At 46.8% G+C, this 27181-nt stretch overlaps 1 protein-coding gene and 1 non-coding gene across 2 annotated transcripts; both read right to left on the reverse strand.

The window, feature by feature from the left end:
* Positions 1 to 3353: 3353 nt before the first annotated feature.
* On the reverse strand, positions 3354 to 9852 carry LOC115187898 (polyadenylate-binding protein 1). The gene is made up of 11 exons (XM_029746952.1): positions 8948 to 9852; positions 8361 to 8554; positions 8050 to 8165; positions 7458 to 7597; positions 7116 to 7216; positions 6758 to 6991; positions 6004 to 6367; positions 5766 to 5879; positions 4918 to 5142; positions 3852 to 4076; positions 3354 to 3737 (listed from the first exon to the last, which is right to left on the reverse strand). The coding sequence occupies exons 1-10, from the start codon at positions 9138 to 9140 to the stop codon at positions 3859 to 3861; spliced, it is 1899 nt and encodes a 632-aa protein (XP_029602812.1). The 5' UTR covers positions 9141 to 9852; the 3' UTR covers positions 3354 to 3737; positions 3852 to 3858.
* Positions 4216 to 4300, reverse strand: LOC115187960 (small nucleolar RNA SNORD72). The gene has a single exon (XR_003876177.1). It is a non-coding gene; the product is annotated as a small nucleolar RNA SNORD72 (small nucleolar RNA).
* Positions 9853 to 27181: the final 17329 nt, after the last annotated feature.

Consider the following 27181-nt stretch of genomic DNA (forward strand, 5'->3'; position numbering starts at 1 on the left):
TATTGATGTAGCAGAGGTCTACTGAGATGTGATCAGTCATATTGATGTAGCATAGGTCTACTGAGATGTGATCAGTCATATTGATGTAGCATAGGCCTACTGAGATGTGATCAGTCATATTGATGTAGCATAGGCCTACTGAGATGTGTTCAGTCCTCATATTGATGTAACATAGGCCTACTGAGATGTGATGAGTCATATTGATGTAGCAGAGGCCTACTGAGATGTGATCAGTCATATTGATGTAGCATAGGCCTACTGAGATGTGATCAGTCATATTGATGTAGCAGAGGCCTACTGAGATGTGATGAGTCATATTGATGTAGCATAGGCCTACTGAGATGCGTTGTCTGTCCCCAACCTGAGGATTGATGGTTGATCATGAAGATAGCAGAGGCCATAGAGAAGCCAGATTCAGACATCACATATAATTTCATAAAGTTCCGTTTCACATCATGCTGTTGATATAAATAATTTATAAAACATTTACAGGTTTCTTGCAGTTATTTATCCCAGGGAAAATGGACTGGGTTTGGGCAGGAAATCTCAGTTCCCATCTCTCCACTGGGATTCTCTGCCTCTAAACCTACTACTGAGTGACTGGCTTACTGGTGCTCTTCCATGCCGTCCCTAGGAGGGGTGCGTCACTTGAGTGGGTTGAGTCACTGACGTGGTCTTCCTGTCTGGGTTGGCGCCCCCTTTGGGTTGTGGTTAAAACAGGATGGTCACCTTAACACACACGGTTCATCTTACTAGACTAGGATACAATGTGTATTAGCATCAACTTCAAATAGGGCTACCGGTAGCCGGTGGTACAGTGGTAAAAACAAATAGGGCTACCGGTAGCCGGTGGTACAGTGGTAAAAACAAATAGGGCTACCGGTAGCCGGTGGTACAGTGGTAAAAACAAATAGGGCTACCGGTAGCCGGTGGTACAGTGGTAAAAACAAATAGGGCTACCGGTAGCCGGTGGTAAAAACAAATAGGTGGGTAAACTGACTGCCGGTAGCCTACCCTCACACAGCCGAGGCAGTACCTCACACACGAACACCAGTAGAACAGGTAGCCTACCCTCACACAGCCGAGGCAGTACCTCACACACGAACACCAGTAGAACAGGTAGCCTACCCTCACACAGCCGAGGCAGTACTACACACACGAACACCAGTAGAACAGGTAGCCTACCCTCACACAGCCGAGGCAGTACTACACACACGGACACCAGTAGAACAGGTAGCCTACCCTCACACAGCCGAGGCAGTACTACACACACGAACACCAGTACAACAGGTAGCCTACCCTCACACAGCCGAGGCAGTACTACACACACGGACACCAGTAGAACAGGTAGCCTACCCTCACACAGCCGAGGCAGTACTACACACACGAACACCAGTAGAACAGGTAGCCTACCCTCACACAGCCGAGGCAGTACTACACACACGAACACCAGTAGAACAGGTAGCCTACCCTCACGCAGCCGAGGCAGTACTACACACACAGGAACACCAGTAGAACAGGTAGCCTACCCTCACACAGCCGAGGCAGTACTACACACACGAACACCAGTAGAACAGGTAGCCTACCCTCACGCAGCACTACACACACAGGAACACCAGTAGAACAGGTAGCCTACCCTCACACAGCCGAGGCGGTACTACACACAGGAACACCAGTAGAACAGGTAGCCTACATTCAGTATAATAATAGGAGTTTGTTTTACACCTGAGTTCATGAGCTCTCCATAATTCACGAGTTAATGCTTGGAGTCTTCGCAGATCATAACATTAAATACACAACGTTCCTGACATATATAACAGTGTTTTGTCATTATTTAAGCATTTAACAGTTGAATTAGAACATTGAACTAAAAAAAGCCTGTATGAATCCTGGATCTCGGAGATGTCAGGAAATGCCCTGTCAGTGTTACTATGGCTACGTAACATGTCATGATGTTTCGCCCGGCCCGGCGGTTGGATGGTTAAGGTAAGGACAGCCAGCACAGCATGGAGGTGGAGGGTGACAGGTCGACCAGTCATTCAGAGGACTGGAGGGTGACAGGTCGACCAGTCAGTCAGAGGACTGGAGGCTGACAGGTCGACCAGTCATTCAGAGGACTGGAGTGGAGGCTGACAGGTCGACCAGTCAGTCAGAGGACTGGAGTGGAGGCTGACAGGTCGACCAGTCAGTCAGAGGACTGGAGTGGAGGCTGACAGGTCGACCAGTCAGTCAGAGGACTGGAGTGGAGGCTGACAGGTCGACCAGTCATTCAGAGGACTGGAGTGGAGGCTGACAGGTCGACCAGTCAGTCAGAGGACTGGAGTGGAGGCTGACAGGTCGACCAGTCAGTCAGAGGACTGGAGTGGAGGCTGACAGGTCGACCAGTCATTCAGAGGACTGGAGTGGAGGCTGACAGGTCGACCAGTCAGTCAGAGGACTGGAGTGGAGGCTGACAGGTCGACCAGTCATTCAGAGGACTGGAGTGGAGGCTGACAGGTCGACCAGTCATTCAGAGCCCTGGAGTGGAGGCTGACAGGTCGACCAGTCAGTCAGAGGACTGGAGTGGAGGCTGACAGGTCGACCAGTCATTCAGAGGACTGGAGTGGAGGCTGACAGGTCGACCAGTCATTCAGAGCCCTGGAGTGGAGGGTGACAGGTCGACCAGTCATTCAGAGCCCTGGAGTGGAGGGTGACAGGTCGACCAGTCATTCAGAGGACTGGAGTGGAGGGTGACAGGTCGACCAGTCATTCAGAGGACTGGAGTGGAGGTTGACAGGTCGACCAGTCATTCAGAGGACTGGAGGGTGACAGGTCGACCAGTCATTCAGAGGACTGGAGTGGAGGGTGACAGGTCGACCAGTCATTCAGAGGACTGGAGTGGAGGCTGACAGGTCGACCAGTCATTCAGAGCCCTGGAGTGGAGGGTGACAGGTGTAAGATCACTGGCTGACCAGTAACACATCTGCCTTTAATATTGCTGGTCACCTCAGAAGAAAAAAAACTAATTTGTTTACAGAGACCATATTTGGGAGGTTTTAAGGCAACTGGTGATCAGCTGGAGCTATAAAATCACACATTCACGAGTCACTTCCATTATTTCTGTAAACTACAGCGCCACCTAGTGGCAGACCACAGCTCCTGCCACTCCATGCCAGTGCTCTGCAATACCCATTATCTCAAAAGTACAGGTCAGTGTTTCCATTAGCGACTTACAGTGCACTAAAGTAGAAAAACAACTATTGCTCATTATCCTTAATAAATTCTGCCTTTTAGAACGACTATAATGTGAATGACAATTACAAAGAGGTTAGATGAACCTTCGTGCACCAGCTCATGGAAAAAAAAGGCAGCCATTTTAAGTGTTTGATATCTTTATTAAGCAGTTTTCAATCCAAATGACTTTTCAAAGTACTCGGCTATCTCATCTCTGAACACAGGTTGATATTCTGAGTACTGGAAGAGGAAATACAACAATGGAATGTTTATTTTTTTTATGGTCACATTTGTCAAACATTTTTCAATAATTAGAAGGTTTTGCAATTTTTTTTGTCCACTTTTGTACTTTTAATAACAAGGCCTAGTTTAATCTTCTCTAGACCTGGCAGATTGTGTATTCATTTTTTGTAAAGAAATACTTTATTAATTTTGCAATGTTTTCAGAGTTTTCCGTTTTTTCCCCCCATGTTTAAATTTTTTCTATCATTTTCTTCGGTGAAGCAAGTTAAAGATTACCGTCTCTGAAACAACACAAAAAACACACGTTAACATTAGTAGCATACTTAACATTGATGTAACACTTAAAAACAGCTTAAATAATACAACATTTACATTGTTTAAAATGAGTTTGTTACCGGGTTTTTAGCTGGGGACTCCAGCAGGGTTGGTGGGCTTCTGGGCCGACTCCTTGGCCTGGTGAGCCTGCAGCACGGCAACAGCTTCATCCACCTTGGAGCGGAGAGACTCGGGAGACTCCAGCATGTGGAGCAACTCAGAGTTATCTATCTCCAACAGCATGCCGGTGATCTTTCCAGCCAGGCTGGGGTGCATGTTCTGGATGAGAGGGAACAGACGCTCACCTGGAGAATGAGGAGAGGAGGAGAGAGAATTCAGCATCAGTAAAGGACCCAGAAAAAAGAGGGGTCACCAGACCATTCAGGACCACCAGTTTGGCCAATAAATGCTTCTTCTTCAGTTGTTCATGATGGAAAGGTTGGGCTCTTGTCTCAGTTTTAAAATATATAAGAAAATCACTGAAATTCATATGTTCAGACATTTGTACAGAAAACATCATTGACAAAGAGCACATAAAAATATGTTTGATCGTCTTTTAAAAAAACTGCAAACGATAACTTTTTTGGGGGCGACCAGACCAAATTCACATAGAAATGGGTGTTATAGATCTGTCATTCTCATCGGAAGCCAGTCTAAGAAGAGGTAGATATGTTCTATGTCGCTATTTCTATACTTCCTGTTCTTAAGTTTTTTATTGTTGCTTATTTTACTTTCGGTTTTGTGCACAAGCTTCAAATAACTGAAAATACAATATTTTGGGTTATTGAGAATATATTTCACAGCGGTTTAGACGATACAATGATTCTCTACACGATGACTGTTTGTTTTATCACATAAATCGAAGTTTGCCAAACTATTTGAATTTTAACAACCAGGAAATGGCGGGAGAAATCAATAGACGAATATCAGCAAATCCACAACACTGCCCGGGTAAGGAACATTGTAAAACACTATCATTCCACGATTACTACAGATATATTAGGGACATTTTCCTGACATTACAATACAGAAAAAAGCAACCTTTAACTGAAGGAGAAGGAGAACGGAAGGCCGGTAAAGAGAGACGTGACCAGGAGACGGAGAACGGAAGGCCGGTAAAAAGAGAGACGCGACCAGGAGACTCACCCAACATTTGCTTCTGTTCCTGAGGAGGAGCAGCCGCCAGCATGGAGGCCGTCAGAGGCTCCTGTCCCTGGACATGGACAGCAGGCTGCTGCATGGGCACCTGGGGCTGGCTAGCCATGTGCTGCTGGGGGTTCCTCACACCTGCTGCGTACTTGTACTGGGGCATCCTCACTGGGGCTGCAGCAGCCGCCGCACCGGCAGGACGCTGGCCCAGGGCCTGGGTGGCTAGAGAGAGAGAGACAGACACACAGAGAGAGAGAGAGAGAGAGAGAGAGACACACACAGAGAGACAGAGAGAGAGACAGGAGGAAGTCAGTCAACATCCAAGAGACAGATTCATTTATTTCGAGACATAGTGAGCGTACAAAACATTAAGAACACCTTCCTAATATTGAGTTGTACCCCCCCCCCCTTTCCCTCAGAACAGCCTCAATTCATCAGGACGTGGACTTTACAAGGTGTAGAAAGCGTTCCACAGGGATGCTGGTCCATGTTGTCTCCAATGCTTCCCCACAGTTGTGTCCAGTTGGCTGGATGTCCTTTGGGTGGTGGACCAGTCTTAACACACACGGGAAACTGTTGAGTGTGGAAAAACCCAGCAGCGTTGCAGTTCTTGACACAAACCAGTGCCACCTGGCACCTACAACCATACCCCTGTTCAAAGGCTCTTAAATATTTTGTCTTGCCCGTTCACCCTCTGAATGGCACCCATACACAATCCACGTCTCAAGGCTTAAATCCTTAACAGACCAGTATAACAATCGGGTTAACTGGTAGCAAGATGAAAGGTGGTTGTGAAAATCAAGAAGAAAGAAAAAGGGACACGCAGAGCAACCAGTTAAACTCACCCATTCTCTGGCCGGCCATCATCCGGGGCACCTGGGAGGACGAGGGCCTCATGGCACCAAAGGTCTGCGGCCTGGGGGCGGACGGACGCATGGCATTGGGCATGTTCTGGAAGTCTGAAAACAGAAGGGAACAATTAAAAACGTCAAACAACTTCCTGGATGGAGAATCGAGTGTTCTCTAATCCGGAGTGAAACTTGTTGACTAAATAAAAATAATGGTAGTTATGTTATTATTTACGTTGTGGTCGGACACCCTGGGTGGCCCAGCGTGGGCCTGGTCTCAGCTGAGCCAGCTGATTGGTGGAGTAGTAGGCAGCGCGGTTCTGTGTCTGTGGGATGGCGGCCATGAAGTAACCAGAGGGAGGTGCAGGCTGGTAGGGGTTGAGGACTGGGTTGGGTACGGGCCGGACGGTGGCCATCCTCTGCATGTACTGGTTGGTGAGGTGAGCCTGGCGCTCCTCTTTCCTCTGAGCCAACGCCACGTACAGCGGCTTGGTGGCCACGATGCGGCCGTTCATCTCCGTCACGGCCTTGGTGGCCTCCTCTGGCGAGGAGAAACACACGAAGCCGAAGCCCTTGCTTCGACCACCCTCCATCATCACCTAGAGAGAGAAGAAGAGGTACATTAGATAAAAAAAGGACCCAAAAAATGACAGGGGCTGTAGACACACAAGACGGGGGCAACAAGCGTACCACCACCACCACGACTGTAATGGTTTCAATCAGAGGGTGGATGTCGACTTAGGAAGGTTCTAGAAGAAAAAGAAAACGCACACCTATAAAAGGCGAGGTGCCGGCGGAGCAGAAAACATGAAAATAAGGAAGAACCGCACAATCTAGGAGCTCAGATGCAAAAATGTTAATATCCAATGTTTCAACAGCCAAGCTGTCTTCATCAGGATACCCTGATGAAACGTTTGATATTACATGTTTGCACCTGAGCTCCTAGAGTGTGTGCCGTTCTCCCTTATTTTCGACTTCGGAAAGGTTACCTTGGCGCTGGTGATGGTACCGAAGGGAGAGAACTCTTTCCTCAGACGCTCGTCGTCGAGGCCATCGTCCAGATTCTTGACGTACAGGTTGACCCCTTGGTACCGGGTCATACGATCCTGTTTCATCTGTTCGAATTTACGTTTTAACTCCGTCTGGCGTTCTCCTTTCTTCTGGGCGCGGCCGACGTAGACCTGGCGGCCGTTAAAATCCTTCCCGTTCATCTCATCTACAGCCTGGTGAAGATACGGATACAGGTGGTCCCGTTGAGGTCATAATAAAATCGCTGTCTTCCATGACACTTAACTCTCATTCAACATCCAGATAGTGATAATAAGGAAATGTACAGCCCAAACTCACCCTCTGAGCATCCTCGTGCCTCTCAAAGCTGACGAAGCCGAACCCTCTGGACTTCCCGCTGTCGTCCGTCATCACCCTGATGCTCAGGGCCGGTCCTGGAACAATAGGGTCCAACACAAAAACGGCATCAAATTCTAATTCAACGGAAACCGACGTTTTACTACAAGAGTTAAAACAAAATCGACAATCTGGGCTAGATTCATTATAGTACAGTGACAGAACATTTGTTATCAGGACATAAAATCAGGTAGGTCCCTCCCTGCTTGGTACTGTTTGCTTCCTAATGAACACATCCCTGGAGGGGGGGGGTGTAACACACAACAATGCGTGGTCGACACTTACCATATTTCCCAAACAGCTCCCTCAGCTTCTCATCATCCATATCTTCGCCAAAGTTCTTGATGTACACATTGGTGAACTCTCTGGCTCTGGCTCCAAGCTCGGCCTCACGCTCTTTGCGGGATTTGAAGCGTCCGACGAACCTATTTTTTATGTTAATAAAAATAATATTGTTAGTTGCATAATGTGTAGAAAGGGATACCAGTTCTGTAAGGGGGGGGGGGGGGCAGAAACATGAGCTTGGTAATGTTTGTTACCACCATTTTGACTAAACCCCAGGGAAGAGGGAAGAGTATACGGTGAGTAGAGAAGCACAAGGCTACAGAGCAACAGCTCTATATTAGTTCACACTTGAAGAAAAAACATAAAAACTGAGTTAGTAAGATTAAAGTTAGAACTCACACGAAAACAAATCCAGTTGAAATTTAAAAAAATATATTAAAAAAAACTGTTCACATTTACAACTCGAGTTACATTTTCTGTACAGTTGAGTTACTGTTGCACTTTTACCGCTAACGGACAGCTGACTAGGTATCTCCCCCCCCCATCTATTATCGACTACGTCCCGAGTTCACAAGGACCCGATCACACTTACACTTTTCTGTCATTGAGCAGCATGCCGTTCATTTTCTCAATGGCTCTTTCAGCAGCTTCCTGGGTCTCAAAGTGCACAAAGCCATATCCCTTTGAGCCATTCTCATCACAAACCACCTTGGAGAAAGGACATCGGAGAGCACAGGCAGTGGTTTAAAAAAACCAACATCATGCGTACCAAACAACAAACTCAAACACACATTTCAATCAACACTGCTGCCATCTTTTTTTTTTGGAAGGGGGGGACATGCTGAACAACACAGCATATGGCAGCAACACACAGACAGAAGCGTCTCTCTCTCTCAGCACTACCTTGCACGATAGGATGTTTCCGAAAGCTGAGAAGGTGTCGTAGAGGGCCTTGTTGTCAATAGACTTGTCCAAGTTCTTGATGAAAATGTTGCCCACTCCGCTCTTCCTCAGGGAAGGGTCACGCTGAGACCACATGATACGCAGAGGTCTCCCTTTGATGACGTCGAAGTTCATGGTGTCCAGGGCACGTTCAGCTAGAAACATATCAGATTAAAATGTTGTTGAAGGAAACTGCTACATTGTATGTGTGACGTCTGAGAGAAGACCATATATTAGCGGTGATGCAGCCGATACTCCCAAATTAATTATTGAACCCAACACTACAGCAAATTAGGCCACTGAAAAGAGACTCGTTGGCCTACGTAGCTTTGCTAAACTGAAACCAGGTCTATGAAATCGAAACGCATGAATATGTACTAGACTTGATGTTATTCATCACCCTGGCTTGACATTTTTTATTTTTTTTGGTGCAACGTGAACGTGCGAGCCACGTTATATATATATATATTTTTTTATACTGGTGGCATCCATATCATTACGATAAAAAAAACGACTTCTTATTAAAAACAAAATCCATCAATAGTTACCATCGGCTGGTTGTTGGAAATTAACGTAGGCATATCCTAGAGATCGCCGTGTGATCATGTCCCTGCAGACCCGAATGGAGAGGATGGGCCCGGCGGGGCTGAACTTCTCGTACAGCATGGCCTCGGTGATGTCCTGGTGCAGGTCGCCGACGTACAGGGAAGCCATCGGGTAACTCGGTGCGCTTGGATTCATGTCTACTACTTTTGGACCGTGTTGGTTTTTTAAATGTTTTTTAAAAAATACGGGAGGGTTAATTAAAACACGTTACGTTGTCAGGTTAACGTCTACTGTCTTATGACACCGAAGATTTGTTATTTGTTAAACAACAAAAAAATAAATGTTTTTTTAGAGGGATTTCGCACTTAGGCCCCAAAAAAGAAAAAGCAATGCGGGCCGGTTAGCTAATTCTGCTACCTAGTTACTAGCAAGCTAACGTTAGCTTCTGAGGAAATTATTTTCGAACAAAGTTGCTATTAGCTACAATATTCTTAAAACTACCGACTAGTTAACGTTACAATAACAACAGATTGCGATATCGACCAAAAAAAACCCTGCTTTTAAAAAAATACAAATAATAATAATTCTCAAGTTAGCTAGCTAGCTAATCAGTATGAAATCACCCACGCCTTCAACAATGTTATCAAAGGGGAAAAAAGGCCTTCTCTTCGAAATCTCGTCCTATTTTTCGACGGGTTACTTTGTTAGTCCTGCTTCACCGAGATGTATTTTTTTTTTTTCTTACAAAAATATTCTTCCCTGTGTGTGGTTTTTAATTTTTTTATATTTTTTTTGTTTTTTGATAATAAAATGTGTGCCGAGGCAAGCTCCGGTACACACTCTAGCGTCGCTACGCAGAAGGGAATGAAAAGGTGGTCATGTGGTGCGGAAACCCCCCTTAAAAACACAACATCTCGTCTGTCCTCTCGTTGGTTGCGTCATCTGATCCAATCAACACGAGATCTTGTGAAATCAATACCTCTTATGATCAATACACTGTTTTTTTAAAATTCAATTCTACCAAAAGACTATTCCTTGATTTTATTGCTTTTAATTGCTGCTCTCAAATTTCTGCTATCAGCAAATGCAACACAGCTATTGGGTCTTTTGAGGTTATACAAGCTCACCCTACGGTTTTTTATATCTATAACAAAGGGGGAAATAACAGGGGGGAAAAGCAGCATTCACAAGTTCCTGTCTTCAGGTTCAAGATAGAAACGTGGTTATAACAGATAGTAGTAACTCATGAGCAAGGTGGCTGGCTGGGTGGATACCCACATTATCTTCCCGATAATAATGAAGATAATACATAGAAAACGCATGAGCATGTAATGTTATAACACACAAAATACGTTGTTTTGCATGTAGGCTTTGGATTGAACTGAGTGACAAACCAGCCAATTTGGCTGGTAATAACAGACATTATATCAGCCAAACTCTACCAGCATTCGGCTGGTGTTAATTTCCCTCCCTGCTGATGAGGGTGTCAGTCTGGTTAAACGTGCAGATGTTGTACTTTTGAGTCATAAAGACATTTGCAGTATGCATGCAGTAACTATTTTAGCTAAAATGTTTTTTATAACTAACCCAAGATAGACCAAAGCCTGTTGTTCCAAATGGGAGCAAATTAATCATAGAGGGGCAGAGCCAAGCAGAGAGGAGGTGGGCAGAGAGGAGGTGGGCAGAGAGGAGGGCAGAGAGGAGGTGGGCAGAGCCAAGCAGAGAGGTGGGCAGAGAGGAGGTGGGCAGAGAGGAGGTGGGCAGAGAGGAGGTGGGCAGAGCCAAGCAAGGAGGAGGGCAGAGAGGAGGTGGGCAGAGCCAAGCAAGGAAGAGGGCAGAGAGGAGGTGGGCAGAGAGGAGGTGGGCAGAGAGGAGGTGGGCAGAGCCAAGCACGGAGGTGGGCAGAGAGGAGGTGGGCAGAGAGGAGGTGGGCAGAGCCAAGCAAGGAGGTGGGCAGAGAGGAGGTGGGCAGAGAGGAGGTGGGCAGAGCCAAGCATGGAGGTGGGCAGAGAGGAGGTGGGCAGAGAGGAGGTGGGCAGAGCCAAGCATGGAGGTGGGCAGAGAGGAGGTGGGCAGAGAGGAGGAGGTGGGCAGAGAGGAGGTGGGCAGAGCCAAGCAAGGAGGTGGGCAGAGAGGAGGTGGGCAGAGAGGAGGTGGGCGGAGGTGGGCAGAGCCAAGCACGGAGGTGGGCAGAGCCAAGCAAGGAGGTGGGCAGAGCCAAGCACGGAGGTGGGCAGAGCCAAGCAAGGAGGTGGGCAGAGAGGAGGTGGGCAGAGCCAAGCACGGAGGTGGGCAGAGCCAAGCAAGGAGGTGGGCAGAGAGGAGGTGGGCAGAGCCAAGCACGGAGGTGGGCAGAGAGGAGGTGGGCAGAGAGGAGGTGGGCAGAGCCAAGCAAGAGCTATTGAGATTCTATTGGTGCGTTCTAGCATTTATTTGCATATTTCCGTTAGGGAACGCCTACTCTGTGAAGTGCCCATGTGTAAGAAAAAAACGAATTTCTCGTTTGCACTCCTAAACAACACCATTCAACAACAAACAAAAAAACTTTGGCAAAGGTTAAAGTCTACAAAACGCAGTACACTTTGTTTGTTATTGATTCTAGTTTTGGAAACATAAAACTATTTGGAGTTCAAAATGAGCAGAATTTTGGCATAAATTCATTTCGTTCCATGTTCTCTCACTGCCGGCCACTGGACTTCCTCCATTACCGTATTTGGTAGTGAGTGGAAACGCCAACCAAATACTTCACATTTATACTTCCGACAAAATATATGGCTCATTGTTCTGTGGTTTTAGTTGTTTTAATGTTGTAATGTTGTAATGTTGTTTTAATGTTGTAATGTTTTTTTCATGTTGTTTTAATGTTGTTTTAGTGTTTTAATGTTGTTTTAATGTTGTTTTAAATGTTGTTTTACTGTTTTAATGTTGTAATGTTTTTTCTTCTTCCCCACAGTAGAGTTGGATCTGTTCAAGACACTTTCAGCCTGCTCCTTCCTCTCACAACCACCAGGGGGAGCAGTCAGTAGGAGAAAATAATATAATCAATTACTAGCCATAGCTGTCTGAGCCCAAACCTGGACCTGCTTCAGTGTATTTCTGTGGTGGTTGAAAACTGTGATTTGGACCTCAAATGAGTCCGTAGCCTGGTGTATTTGGGACAAAACTCTGTCAAAGAATACCTGTTTTTCACCCTAAATCCTCATTCTGAATATATCAGACCACAAATCCAGGTGTGTATGCTAACCACATGTATGACTCCTGCTGTGGTCCATTGGGGGTCCCAATTGTTTTCAGTCTCTCCTGACAGACGAGTTTTGGTTCCCGGGTGTGGAAAATGACTATTGTTTTACCCCAGTGGGAGGTGTGTTTGGGTTCAGGATCTATATACATATGTTAATAAAACCCCAGGGTTTTTCACACGTCTCCCCAGTGATCCAGTCTCACTGATGAGGAGTAGTTATGTCAACAATAGTCTGTTTCACTCTCAGAGACACTGAGGGGTCCATGGAGGGGGGGGGGGGGTTCTAATACTGAGGATTCCATGGGAGGGTTCTAATGAGATACTGAGGAACCCATGGGAGGGTTCTAATGAGACACTGAGGAACCCATGGGAGGGTTCTAATGAGACACTGAGGAACCCATGGGAGGGTTCTAAAGCTGTGGATTTAATGACCAACACTGAGTAATGGCCCTCAAGCTGTGGATTTAATGACCAACACTGAGTAATGGCCCTCAAGCTGTTGGTTTAATGACCAACACTGAGTAATGGCCCTCAAGCTGTGGGTTTAATGACCAACACTGAGTAATGGCCCTCAAGCTGTGGATTTAATGACCAACACTGAGTAATGGCCCTCAAGCTGTGGATTTAATGACCAACACTGAGTAATGGCCCTCAAGCTGTGGGTTTAATGACCAACACTGAGTAATGGCCCTCAAGCTGTGGATTTAATGACCAACACTGAGTAATGGCCCTCAAGCTGTGGATTTAATGACCAACACTGAGTAATGGCCCTCAAGCTGTGGATTTAATGACCAACACTGAGTAATGGCCCTCAAGCTGTGGATTTAATGACCAACACTGAGTAATGGCCCTCAAGCTGTGGATTTAATGACCAACACTGAGTAATGGCCCTCAAGCTGTGGGTTTAATGACCAACACTGAGTAATGGCCCTCAAGCTGTGGGTTTAATGACCAACACTGAGTAATGGCCCTCAAGCTGTGGATTTAATGACCAACACTGAGTAATGGCCCTCAAGCTGTGGGTTTAATGACCAACACTGAGTAATGGCCCTCAAGCTGTGGATTTAATGACCAACACTGAGTAATGGCCCTCAAGCTGTGGATTTAATGACCAACACTGAGTAATGGCCCTCAAGCTGTGGATTTAATGACCAACACTGAGTAATGGCCCTCAAGCTGTGGATTTAATGACCAACACTGAGTAATGGCCCTCAAGCTGTGGATTTAATGACCAACACTGAGTAATGGCCCTCAAGCTGTGGGTTTAATGACCAACACTGAGTAATGGCCCTCAAGCTGTGGGTTTAATGACCAACACTGAGTAATGGCCCTCAAGCTGTGGATTTAATGACCAACACTGAGTAATGGCCCTCAAGCTGTGGATTTAATGACCAACACTGAGTAATGGCCCTCAAGCTGTGGATTTAATGACCAACACTGAGTAATGGCCCTCAAGCTGTGGATTTAATGACCAACACTGAGTAATGGCCCTCAAGCTGTGGATTTAATGACCAACACTGAGTAATGGCCCTCAAGCTGTGGATTTAATGACCAACACTGAGTAATGGCCCTCAAGCTGTGGATTTAATGACCAACACTGAGTAATGGCCCTCAAGCTGTGGGTTTAATGACCAACACTGAGTAATGGCCCTCAAGCTGTGGGTTTAATGACCAACACTGAGTAATGGCCCTCAAGCTGTGGATTTAATGACCAACACTGAGTAATGGCCCTCAAGCTGTGGGTTTATTGACCAACACTGAGTAATGGCCCTCAAGCTGTGGATTTATTGACCAACACTGAGTAATGGCCCTCAAGCTGTGGATTTAATGACCAACACTGAGTAATGGCCCTCAAGCTGTGGGTTTATTGACCAACACTGAGTAATGGCCCTCAAGCTGTGGATTTATTGACCAACACTGAGTAATGGCCCTCAAGCTGTGGATTTAATGACCAACACTGAGTAATGGCCCTCAAGCTGTGGATTTAATGACCAACACTGAGTAATGGCCCTCAAGCTGTGGATTTAATGACCAACACTGAGTAATGGCCCTCAAGCTGTGGATTTAATGACCAACACTGAGTAATGGCCCTCAAGCTGTGGGTTTAATGACCAACACTGAGTAATGGCCCTCAAGCTGTGGATTTAATGACCAACACTGAGTAATGGCCCTCAAGCTGTGGATTTAATGACCAACACTGAGTAATGGCCCTCGGGTCCCCAAGGGGGGCACGTTTTGTTGCCCTAACACTACATACCTGATTCAAATGAGACGAGCTTGATGATTAGTTGATTATTTGAATCCGCTGTGTAGCGCTCGAGCAAAAACCAAAACGTGCCCCCCTTGTGGTCCTGAGGACCGAGTTTGGGAAACCCTGGATTATAGGCACATTTTGTGTGAATTTAAGGCCTTTGGATCTCAAGCCTTAACCTCCTGCTCTCTGCTCCCTGCTCCCTGCTCTCTGCTCCCTGCTCTCTGCTCCCTGTTCTCTGCTCTCTGCTCTCTGCTCTCTGCTCTCTGCTCTCTGCTCTCTGCTCTCTGCTCCCTGCTCCCTGCTCCCTGTTCTCTGCTCTCTGCTCCCTGCTCTCTGCTCTCTGCTCTCTGCTCGAGGTAAGATGGCGTGAGCAGCCGCTCTAGGCTTCACTCTAGGTTCTTCTCTCCCACTCAGCTGTCGTTGCAGGAGTCCTATGGTTGTCTGCTGTGCCGTGATCAACTGTTGTAGTAGGGCGTTGTACATCGTTCTTGAATGGTTCCTCTGTGTCTACTGGAAGAATCTTGATTAACTCACTTATCCTTGTGTCACTCGTCCACCTAGTGCCCCCATTCTCCACCAATGTGAGCGGACCAAGTCATTTGGTGTCACTCTAAAGGTGGAATAAACGAGTCAAGAGCTCCCCCCTTCTTTTGCTGGTTTCTCTCTCTCTCTCTCTCTCTCTCTCTCTCTCTCTCTCTCTCTCTCTCTCTCCTCTCCTCTCTCCCTCTCTATTCTCTCTATCTTTCTCTCTCCTCTCTCCTCTCTCTTCTCTCTCTCTATCTCTCTCTCTCTCTCCTCTCTCTCTCCTCTTTCTTCTCTCTCTCTCTCCTCTCTCTTTCCTTTCTTTCTTTCTTCTCCCCCCTTCCTTGCTGGTTCCATCCTCTCTCTTGTAGGGGAAAGAGAATATCTCATTAGTACCGTCAGCTGTGCTTAATTGCCTCTGGTTACCTGGTCTCACATGCCTTGTTGGGCTACTATCCCAGCCTGCCCTCTGGTGGTCCTTCCACACAGACTTACTGTTCTAGAGTCAGATTGTATCGGTAGGGGGTACAGCACTTAGAGAGATATTCAGACTGTTCTAGAGTCAGATTGTATCAGTACGGTAGGGGTACAGCACTTAGAGAGATATTCAGACTGTTCTAGAGTCAGATTGTAGGGGTACAGCACTTAGAGAGATATTCAGACTGTCCTAGAGTCAGATTGTATCAGTACAGCACTTAGAGAGATATTCAGACTTACTGTTCTAGAGTCAGATTGTATCAGTACGGTAGGGGTACAGCACTTAGAGAGATATTCAGACTGTTCTAGAGTCAGATTGTATCAGTACAGCACTTAGAGAGATATTCAGACTTACTGTTCTAGAGTCAGATTGTATCAGTACGGTAGGGGTACAGCACTTAGAGAGATATTCAGACTGTTCTAGAGTCAGATTGTATCGGTACGGTAGGGGTACAGCACTTAGAGAGATATTCAGACTGTTCTAGAGTCAGATTGTATTAGTACGGTAGGGGTACAGCACTTAGAGATATATTCAGACTTACTGTTCTAGAGTCAGATTGTCTCAGTACGGTAGGGGTACAGCACTTAGAGAGATATTCATACTGTTCTAGAGTCAGATTGTATCAGTACGGTAGGGGTACAGCTGAGTGACTGGACTGGATAGGGCTGAGTGACTGGACTGGACAGGGCTGAGTGACTGGACTGAGTGACTGGACTGGACAGGGCTGAGTGACTGGACTGGGTGAATGGTCTGGATAGGGCTGAGTGACTGGACTGGGTGAATGGTCTGGATAGGGCTGAGTGACTGGACTGGGTGAATGGTCTGGGTAGGGCTGAGTGACTGGACTGGGTGACTGGACTGGGTAGGGCTGAGTGACTGGACTGGGTGAATAGTCTGGATAGGGCTGAGTGACTGGACTGGGTGACTGGACTGGGTAGGGCTGAGTGACTGGACTGGGTGAATGGTCTGGATAGGGCTGAGTGACTGGACTGGGTAGGGCTGAGTGACTGGACTGGATAGGGCTGAGTGACTGGACTGAGTGACTGGACTGGATAGGGCTGAGTGACTGGACTGGGTGACTGGACTGGGTAGGGCTGAGTGACTGGACTGGGTGAATGGTCCTGTGAATTAGAGAGAGGGAGAGAGAGTGTGGGGGGGGAAATCAGTAATCAAGTCATGTTAGACATTCTCCGTATCAATGATCGTCAGCCCCTGTGAAAGGTGGAAGGTAGACATTCAGAAAAGTAGGCCAATAGTCATAACAATTCATGTAGTATCCTCAGCATAATGCCCATAGTAATTCATGTAGGATCCTCAGCATAATGCCCATAGTAATTCATGTAGGATCCTCAGCATAATGCCCATAGCAATTCCTGTAGGATCCTCACCATAATGCCCATAGCAATTCATGTAGGATCCTCACCATAATGCCTTTTCTAAATCTGCCTTTCAGGAAGCAGGAGAGGAGGTTTATGAATTATACCCACAGTAATAAAAAAGGCTGATTTTAACTTACTGTATTGGCTGATATAACTCGCTGAAGTTCCTGATTCACGCACACACACACACACACACACACACACACACACACACACACACACACACACACAAAACATCAGCATTGACTGTATCTGAACTGTATATATTGTTGTATCGAATGTGTGAGAAATAGCTATGAAGAGGGACAGATAGGTAACCATTTACAATAACTGCAGTTCATTATCACCTTTCTGCAGGTACCTCCGGCCGGGCCCCTTCGTCTTGGGGCAGGTTGAGGGACTAACTTACTTCCACTAGCTAACTACTACTGCTAGCTAGTATGAGGGACTAACTAACTACTACTGCTAGCTGGTATGAGGGACTAACTTACTTCCACTAGCTAACTACTACTGCTAGCTAGTATGAGGGACTAACTTACTTCCACTAGCTAACTACTACTGCTAGCTGGTATGAGGGAGAACTTACTTCCACTAGCTAGCTACTACTGCTAGCTGGTATGAGGGACTAACTTACTTCCACTAGCTAACTACTACTGCTAGCTGGTATGAGGGACTAACTACTTCCACTAGATAACTATACTGCTAGCTGGTATGAGGGACTAACTTACTTCCACTAGCTAACTACTACTGCTAGCTGGTATGAGGGACTAACTTACTTCCACTAGCTAACTACTACTGCTAGCTGGTATGAGGGATAACTTACTTCCACTAGCTACTACTGCTAGCTGGTATGAGGGACTAACTTACTTCACTAGCTAACTACTACTGCTAGCTGGTATGAGGGACTAACTTACTTCCTCTAGCTACTACTACTGCTAGCTGGTATGAGGGACTAACTTACTTCCACTAGCTAACTACTGCTAGCTGGTATGAGGGACTAACTTACTTCCACTAGCTAACTACTACTGCTAGCTAGTATGAGGGACTAACTTACTTCCACTAGCTAACTACTACTGCTAGCTGGTATGAGGGACTAACTTACTTCCACTAGCTAGCTACTACTGCTAGCTGGTATGAGGGACTAACTTACTTCCACTAGCTAACTACTACTGCTAGCTGGTATGAGGGACTAACTTACTTCCACTAGCTAACTACCTACTGCTAGCTGGTATGAGGGACTAACTTACTTCCACTAGCTAACTACTTACTGCTAGCTGGTATGAGGGACTAACTTACTTCCACTAGCTAACTACTACTGCTAGCTGGTATGAGGGACTAACTTACTTCCACTAGCTAACTACTACTGCTAGCTGGTATGAGGGACTAACTTACTTCCACTAGCTAACTACTACTGCTAGCTAGTATGAGGGACTAACTTACTTCCACTAGCTAACTACTACTGCTAGCTGGTATGAGGGACTAACTTACTTCCACTAGCTAACTACTGCTAGCTGTATGAGGACTAACTTACTTCCACTAGCTAACTACTACTGCTAGCTGGTATGAGGGACTAACTTACTTCCACTAGCTAACTACTACTGCTAGCTGGTATGAGGGGACTAACTTACTTCCACTAGCTAACTACTACTGCTAGCTGGTATGAGGGACTAACTTACTTCCACTAGCTAACTACTACTGCTAGCTGGTATGAGGGACTAACTTACTTCCACTAGCTAACTACTACTGCTAGCTGGTATGAGGGACTAACTTACTTCCACTAGCTAACTACTACTGCTAGCTAGTATGAGGGACTAACTTACTTCCACTAGCTAACTACTACTGCTAGCTGGTATGAGGGGACTAACTTACTTCCACTAGCTAACTACTACTGCTAGCTGGTATGAGGGACTAACTTACTTCCACTAGCTAACTACTACGGCTAGCTGGTATGAGGGACTAACTTACTTCCACTAGCTAACTACTACTGCTAGCTGGTATGAGGGACTAACTTACTTCCACTAGCTAACTACTACTGCTAGCTGGTATGAGGGACTAACTTACTTCCACTAGCTAACTACTACTACTAGCTGGTATGAGGGACTAACTTACTTCCACTAGCTAACTACTACTGCTAGCTGGTATGAGGGACTAACTTACTTCCACTAGCTAACTACTACTGCTAGCTGGTATGAGGGACTAACTTACTTCCACTAGCTAACTACTACTGCTAGCTGGTATGAGGGACTAACTTACTTCCACTAGCTAACTACTACTGCTAGCTGGTATGAGGGACTAACTTACTTCCACTAGCTAACTACTACTGCTAGCTGGTATGAGGGACTAACTTACTTCCACTAGCTAACTACTACTGCTAGCTGGTATGAGGGACTAACTTACTTCCACTAGCTAACTACTACTGCTAGCTGGTATGAGAGACTAACTTACTTCCACTAGCTAACTACTATTGCTAACTAGTCTGAGGGACTAGCTAACTACTTCCACTAGCTGGTATGAGGGACTAACTTACTTCCACTAGCTAACTACTACTGCTAGCTGGTATGAGGGACTAACTTACTTCCACTAGCTAACTACTACTGCTAGCTAGTATGAGGGACTAACTTACTTCCACTAGCTAACTACTACTACTAGCTGGTATGAGGGACTAACTTACTTCCACTAGCTAACTACTACTGCTAGCTGGTATGAGGGACTAACTTACTTCCACTAGCTAACTACTACTGCTAGCTGGTATGAGGGACTAACTTACTTCCACTAGCTAACTACTACTGCTAGCTAGTATGAGGGACTAACTTACTTCCACTAGCTAACTACTACTGCTAGCTGGTATGAGGGACTAACTTACTTCCACTAGCTAACTACTACTGCTAGCTGGTATGAGGGACTAACTTACTTCCACTAGCTAACTACTACTGCTAGCTGGTATGAGGGACTAACTTACTTCCACTAGCTAACTACTACTGCTAGCTGGTATGAGGGACTAACTTACTTCCACTAGCTAACTACTACTGCTAGCTGGTATGAGGGACTAACTTACTTCCACTAGCTAACTACTACGGCTAGCTGGTATGAGGGACTAACTTACTTCCACTAGCTAACTACTACGGCTAGCTGGTATGAGGGACTAACTTACTTCCACTAGCTAACTACTACTGCTAGCTGGTATGAGGGACTAACTTACTTCCACTAGCTAACTACTACTGCTAGCTGGTATGAGGGACTAACTTACTTCCACTAGCTAACTACTACTACTAGCTGGTATGAGGGACTAACTTACTTCCACTAGCTAACTACTACTGCTAGCTGGTATGAGGGACTAACTTACTTCCACTAGCTAACTACTACTGCTAGCTAGTATGAGGGACTAACTTACTTCCACTAGCTAACTACTACTGCTAGCTGGTATGAGGGACTAACTTACTTCCACTAGCTAACTACTACTGCTAGCTGGTATGAGGGACTAACTTACTTCCACTAGCTAACTACTACGGCTAGCTGGTATGAGGGACTAACTTACTTCCACTAGCTAGCATGACTATAGCCAGTAGCCAGGTAGGTCTAGCTAGCTAGCCAGTCTGCTAGCTAGTTAGCAGTAACGTTAGTTGACGAATGCTAGCTAGCCAGGAAGTACAAGCCAACTTTTTGTTGTTGAGTTCGCTCTATGGCATGCTAACTTCTTGACTCTGTGCTGCAGGTCAACCCCAGTGTGTAAACACACCCACTATGCACCATGCTAACTTCATGATAAGTTCAGCATCTTGACTTCAGCCTGTGGATATAAACAGCCCCAGGTCATGATCAGTTGATTTGACCATACATGAGCTGTGTTCAGCCTTAATAATCTCCACCCGGCACAGCCAGAAGAGGACTGGCCACCCCTCATAGCCTGGTTCCTCTCTAGGTTTCTGGCCTTTCTAGGGAGTTTTTCCTAGCCACCCCTCATAGCCTGGTTCCTCTCTAGGGTTCTGGCCTTTCTAGGGAGTTTTTCCTAGCCACCCCTCACAGCCTGGTTCCTCTCTAGGTTTCTTCCTAAGGTTCTGGCCTTTCTAGGGAGTTTTTCCTAGCCACCCCTCACAGCCTGGTTCCTCTCTAGGTTTCTTCCTAAGGTTCTGGCCTTTCTAGGGAGTTTTTCCTAGCCACCGTGCTTCTACACCTGCATTGCTTGCTGTTGGGGGGGTTTTAGCCTGGGTTTCTGTACAGCACTTTGTGACATCAGATGATGAAAGAAGGGCTTTATAAATACATTTGATTGATTGATTGATTGATTGATTGGATATACAGCCCCAGGTCATGATCAGTTCTGCTAGAGAATATTTAAGCATCTACTTGATGAGGTCAGGAAACCCCAACTTAATTAGGTCTATAATCAATAGCCTAACTGTTAAATGTGCCTGGCTTTATAAATAATCAATATATCTCCAGAAATAAGACAGATTGAGTGTTTTGTTTAATAGCCTACTGATTCCGTGAGCACCAAGCCTCACGCAACGGCTTAAAGAAACAAAGTCATAGCGAGTTTTATGCCACCTTCAAAATAACTGGGAACTCGGAAATCTCCAACTTCAACGCATTCAAGATAACTGGGAACTCAGGGAAAGAAAAAAAAAAATCGCAATTTTCAATGGTCCCAAGTTGGAAACTCTGGTATCTTTCCAGAGCTTTGACTTTTCGACCTGAAGATCACTGACATTGATTAGTTTTTGTTTGTTTGTTCCTAGTTGTCTTAAAAGCAGCATCATTCCCTTTGATGACGCACGTTTTGACTTGTGAATGTGAATTTGCGCCGCCTCATCTCAGCCAATCAGAAAACCGGGCCGGTCCACCTTCGTAGGTCAGTCAAATGCTCAATACAGATTATTATGACAACAGAAAAATTGTGCAAAAGTCACTAATAAAACAGGCCTATGTCACGATTATTATTGAATATATTTATACATACAAACCGCTCCTGGTGGCCAATTTATTAGGTACACGAAAATGGTTTGCTCTTTCAGACAGCGAGTCATGTGGCCATGGCTTGCTAAATAAAGCAGGCAGACAGGCATCGAGACATTCAGTTACTGTTCTATTGAACGTTAGAATGGGCAACAACTCGTAGGTTCCTCGCCACGGATTGGCTATGGCAGCAGACGACCACACCGTGTTCCGCTCCTATCAGATAAAAACAGGAAGAGGCTCCAGTGGCACGCCATCATCAACACTGGACAACTGAGGAGTGGAAAAACATTACCTGGTCCAACGAATCCCGGTTCCTGTTGTTGTCATGCCGATGACAGTCAGGATTTGGTGTAATCAGCATGAGTCCGTGGGCCCCATCCTATCTGGTGTCAACGGTACAGGCTGGTGGTGGTGGAGTAATGGTGTGTAAGCAGCATGAGTCCGTGGGCCCCATCCTACCTGGTGTCAACGGTACAGGCTGGTGGTGGTGGAGTAATGGCGTGGGGAATGTTTTCCTGGCCCCATCCTGCCTGGTGTCAACGATACAGGCTGGTGGTGGTGGGGGTGTAATGGTGTGGGGAAGGTTTTCCTGCCTGGTGTCAACGGTACAGGCTGGTGGTGATGGAGTAATGGTGTGGGGAAGGTTTTCCTGACCCCATCCTACCTGGTGTCAACGATACAGGCTGCTGGTGGTGGAGTAATGGTGTGGGGAATGTTTTCCTGACCCCATCCTACCTGGTGTCAACGGTACAGGCTGGTGGTGGTGGAGTAATGGTGTGGGGAATGTTTTCCTGACACACGTTAGGTCCCTTGATATCAATTCAGCAACATTTTCATGACAAAGAATTCAGGCCGTTCTGGAGGCAAAAGGGGGTTTCCGATTGGGTGCACCTAGTACACGGAGTATACAAAACAAAGAATACCTGCTCTTTCCATGACATAGACTGACCAGGTGAATCCAGGAAAAAGCTGTGATCCCTTAAATCCACTTCAATCAGTGTAGATCAGAGCTGACCAACCCTCTTCCTGGAGATCTACTGTTCTGTAGGGTTCATTCCAACCCTGATTTTTTTGTTTTTGTCATTTTAGCAGACGCTCTTATCCAGAGCGACTTACAGTAGTGAATGCATACATTTCATACATTTTTTTTTTTCTGTGTTGGCCCCCTTGGGAATCGAACCCACAACCCTGGTGTTGCAAACACCATGCTCTACCAACTGAGCTACAGGGAAGGCTGATTTAGCGTATCTGATTCAGCTTGTTAAGGTCATGTTGAGCAGCTAATAAGTAGAATCAAGTGTGTTAAATTAGGGTCGGACTGAAAACCCACAGGACGGTAGATCTCCAGGAAGAGGGTCGGACTGAAAACCCACAGGATAGTAGATCTCCAGGAAGAGGGTCGGACTGAAAACCCACAGGACAGTAGATCTCCAGGAAGAGGGTCGGGCTGAAAACCCACAGGACTGAAAACCCACAGGACCGTAGATCTCCAGGAAGAGGGTCGGACTGAAAACCCACAGGACCGTAGATCTCCAGGAAGAGGGTCGGACTGAAAACCCACAGGACAGTAGATCTCCAGGAAGAGGGTCGGACTGAAAACCCACAGGACAGTAGATCTCCAGGAAGAGGGTCGGACTGAAAACCCACAGGACAGTAGATCTCCAGGAAGAGGGTCGGACTGATAACCCACAGGACTGAAAACCCACAGGACAGTAGATCTCCAGGAAGAGGGTCGGGCTGAAAACCCACAGGACTGAAAACCCACAGGACCGTAGATCTCCAGGAAGAGGGTCGGACTGAAAACCCACAGGACCGTAGATCTCCAGGAAGAGGGTCGGACTGAAAACCCACAGGACAGTAGATCTCCAGGAAGAGGGTCGGACTGAAAACCCACAGGACAGTAGATCTCCAGGAAGAGGGTCGGGCTGAAAACCCACAGGACTGAAAACCCACAGGACCGTAGATCTCCAGGAAGAGGGTCAGACTGATAACCCACAGGACGGTAGGTCTCCAGGAAGAGGGTTGGACTGAAAACCCACAGGAAGGTAGATCTCCAGGAAGAGGGTCGGACTGAAAACCCACAGGACGGTAGGTCTCCAGGAAGAGGGTCGGACTGAAAACCCACAGGACGGTAGGTCTCCAGGAAGAGGGTCGGGCTGAAAACCCACAGGACTGAAAACCCACAGGACGGTAGATCTCCAGGAAGAGGGTCGGACTGACAACCCACAGGACGATAGATCTCCAGGAAGAGGGTCGGGCTGAAAACCCACAGGACGGTAGATCTCCAGGAAGATGGTCGGGCTGAAAACCCACAGGACGGTAGATCTCCAGGAAGAGGGTCGGGCTGAAAACCCACAGGACGGTAGATCTCCAGGAAGAGGGTCGGGCTGAAAACCCACAGGACGGTAGATCTCCAGGAAGAGGGTCGGGCTGAAAACCCACAGGACGGTATATCTCCAGGAAGAGGGTTGGACTGAAAACCCACAGGACGGTAGATCTCCAGGAAGAGGGTTGGACTGAAAACCCACAGGACGGTAGATCTCCAGGAAGAGGGTCGGACTGATAACCCACAGGACTGATAACCCACAGGACGGTAGATCTCCAGGAAGAGGGTCGGGCTGAAAACCCACAGGACGGTAGATCTCCAGGAAGAGGGTCGGGCTGAAAACCCACAGGACGTTAGATCTCCAGGAAGAAGGTTGGGCTGAAAACCCACAGGACTGTAGATCTCCAGGAAGAGGGTTGGACTGAAAACCCACAGGACGGTAGATCTCCAGGAAGAAGGTCGGGCTGAAAACCCACAGGACGGTAGATCTCCAGGAAGAAGGTCGGGCTGAAAACCCACAGGACGGTAGATCTCCAGGAAGAGGGTTGGACTGAAAACCCACAGGACGGTAGATCTCCAGGAAGAGGGTCGGACTGAAAACCCACAGGACTGAAAACCCACAGGACGGTAGATCTCCAGGAAGAAGGTTGGGCTGAAAACCCACAGGACGGTAGATCTCCAGGAAGAGGGTCGGACTGAAAACCCACAGGACGGTAGATCTCCAGGAAGAGGGTCGGGCTGAAAACCCACAGGACTGAAAACCCACAGGACGGTAGATCTCCAGGAAGAAGGTTGGGCTGAAAACCCACAGGACTGAAAACCCACAGGACGGTAGATCTCCAGGAAGAAGGTTGGGCTGAAAACCCACAGGACGGTAGATCTCCAGGAAGAAGGTTGGGCAGCCCTGGTGTAGATGAAGGGGTGGAGACCGATTCAAGAAGAATTTTTTTAAGCCTTGAGATAATTCAGACATGGATTGTGTGTGTGTGTGTGTGTGTGCCATTCAGAGGATGAATGGGCACGACAATTGCTAAGTGCCTTTGAACGGGGTATTGGTAGCAGGTGCCAGGCGCACCGGTTTGTGTCAAGAACTGCAACGCTGCTGGGGGTTTTCACACTTCAGTTTCCAGTGTGTATCAAGATTGGTCCACCACCCGAAGGACATCCGGCCAACTTGACACAATTGTGGGAAGCATTTAAGTCAACATGTGGAATGCTGTCGACACCTTGTGTGAGAGTGTGTGTGTGTGAGGGGGAGGGTTGGAGGGTGTTGTTAATGTTTGGTATATTCAGTCTATATGCAGCTCTGGAGGTTTTGTGGTTTGGGGGGGTAATAACAGGACGACTCCAGACGAGTGATTCAGAGAGAACAGTAGTTCCAACCAATAGCCTTGTTTCCTAAAGGAAATACAATGTTTTGTTTGTGTGAACCAGCCAACCTGGACTGTTTGCAGTATGCCGACCCCTTCATTTCATACTCTGGATTAGTCACGGGACCAATAAATCTGGCAACTACGTGACCCAATCTATGATTTCTTACCAAAAGGTGTGAGGAAAAAAAAAAACTGGACCTCTAAAATAATTCAGATCGGACAACATCAAAAATACTTTTAAATTATCTTTTTAATTCCACATACATGAAATAACATTTCCCTCCAGATAAACAGTTATGCTTGGGTGTTTCGTATGAAAATTCCAAAAAGACATGGACAAAGACAGCCAGCCCAACAACAACCTCCCTTTTCTCCCCGGTAACTAGTTCTTAACCACAAGTATCAAAATAAAACATTAAATGAAAATAAAAACCTTAACTGGAAGAAAAAAAAGAGAAAAAGCAAAAACTAGATAAGCACACGGGGAAATTCTTTCTGCTCTGCTGGTTTAAAACAGTCCAAGTATTAAGAGTGTCCTTTGTTCTAGACTTTCCCCCCCCCCCATACCTCCTAATTGACACAGAAATACAAATGACGTTAGCAGGTCAGTCAAACTGAAGAAGCTGGTGCAGACTAGTGACAGTTTATGGAATGTAACATCTCTATCCAAGGTTTCCTCTCAAACGGAACCCTATCCCCCCCCTATATAGTGCACAGGTGTTTGGCCACGGCCCATAGGGTCCTGGTCTAAAAGTAGTGTAGTATATAGGGAATAGGGTGCCGTTTAGGGAGCAAACACAACAACCCCACCAATCGATAAGGCGCCTCAGGACGATCCCCTAACGCTCCTGCCGTCAGTCGCCTGGCTACAGACTAAAACCGCTCGCTGCTGCCTCCTCCAATCAGAAGAGACTGATATCGAACCACAAAATGAATCAAGCAATGTTGTCAAGCACAAGATCCTTACCCTGAAGACAGGTAGAGGGACTAGACCAGGTTAATTCACTACCTGAAGACAGGTGGTGAGTCGACCAGGTTAATTCACTACCTGAACACAGGTGGTGAGTCGACCAGGTTAATTCACTACCCGAACACAGGTGGTGAGTCGACCAGGTTAATTCACTACCCGAACACAGGTGGTGAGTCGACCAGGTTAATTCACTACCCGAACACAGGTGGTGAGTCGACCAGGTTAATTCCACTACCGAACACAGGTGGTGAGTCGACCAGGTTAATTCACTACCCGAACACAGGTGGTGAGTCGACCAGGTTAATTCACTACCCGAACACAGGTGGTGAGTCGACCAGGTTAATTCACAACCCGAACACAGGTGGTGAGTCGACCAGGTTAATTCACAACCCGAACACAGGTGGTGAGTCGACCAGGTTAATTCACAACCCGAACACAGTGGTGAGTCGAACCAGGTTAATCCACAACCGAAACAGGTGGTGAGTCGACCAGGTAATTCACAACCCGACACAGGTGGTGAGGTCGACCAGGTTAATTCACTACCCGAACACAGGTGGTGAGTCGACCAGGTTAATTCACTACCCGAACACAGGTGGTGAGTCGACCAGGTTAATTCACTACCCGAACACAGGTGGTGAGTCGACCAGGTTAATTCACTACCCGAACACAGGTGGTGAGTCGACCAGGTTAATTCACTACCTGAACACAGGTGGTGAGTCGACCAGGTTAATTCACTA

This window comes from Salmo trutta, unplaced genomic scaffold (assembly GCF_901001165.1).
Source record: "Salmo trutta unplaced genomic scaffold, fSalTru1.1, whole genome shotgun sequence".
NCBI classification, from domain to species: domain Eukaryota; kingdom Metazoa; phylum Chordata; class Actinopteri; order Salmoniformes; family Salmonidae; genus Salmo; species Salmo trutta.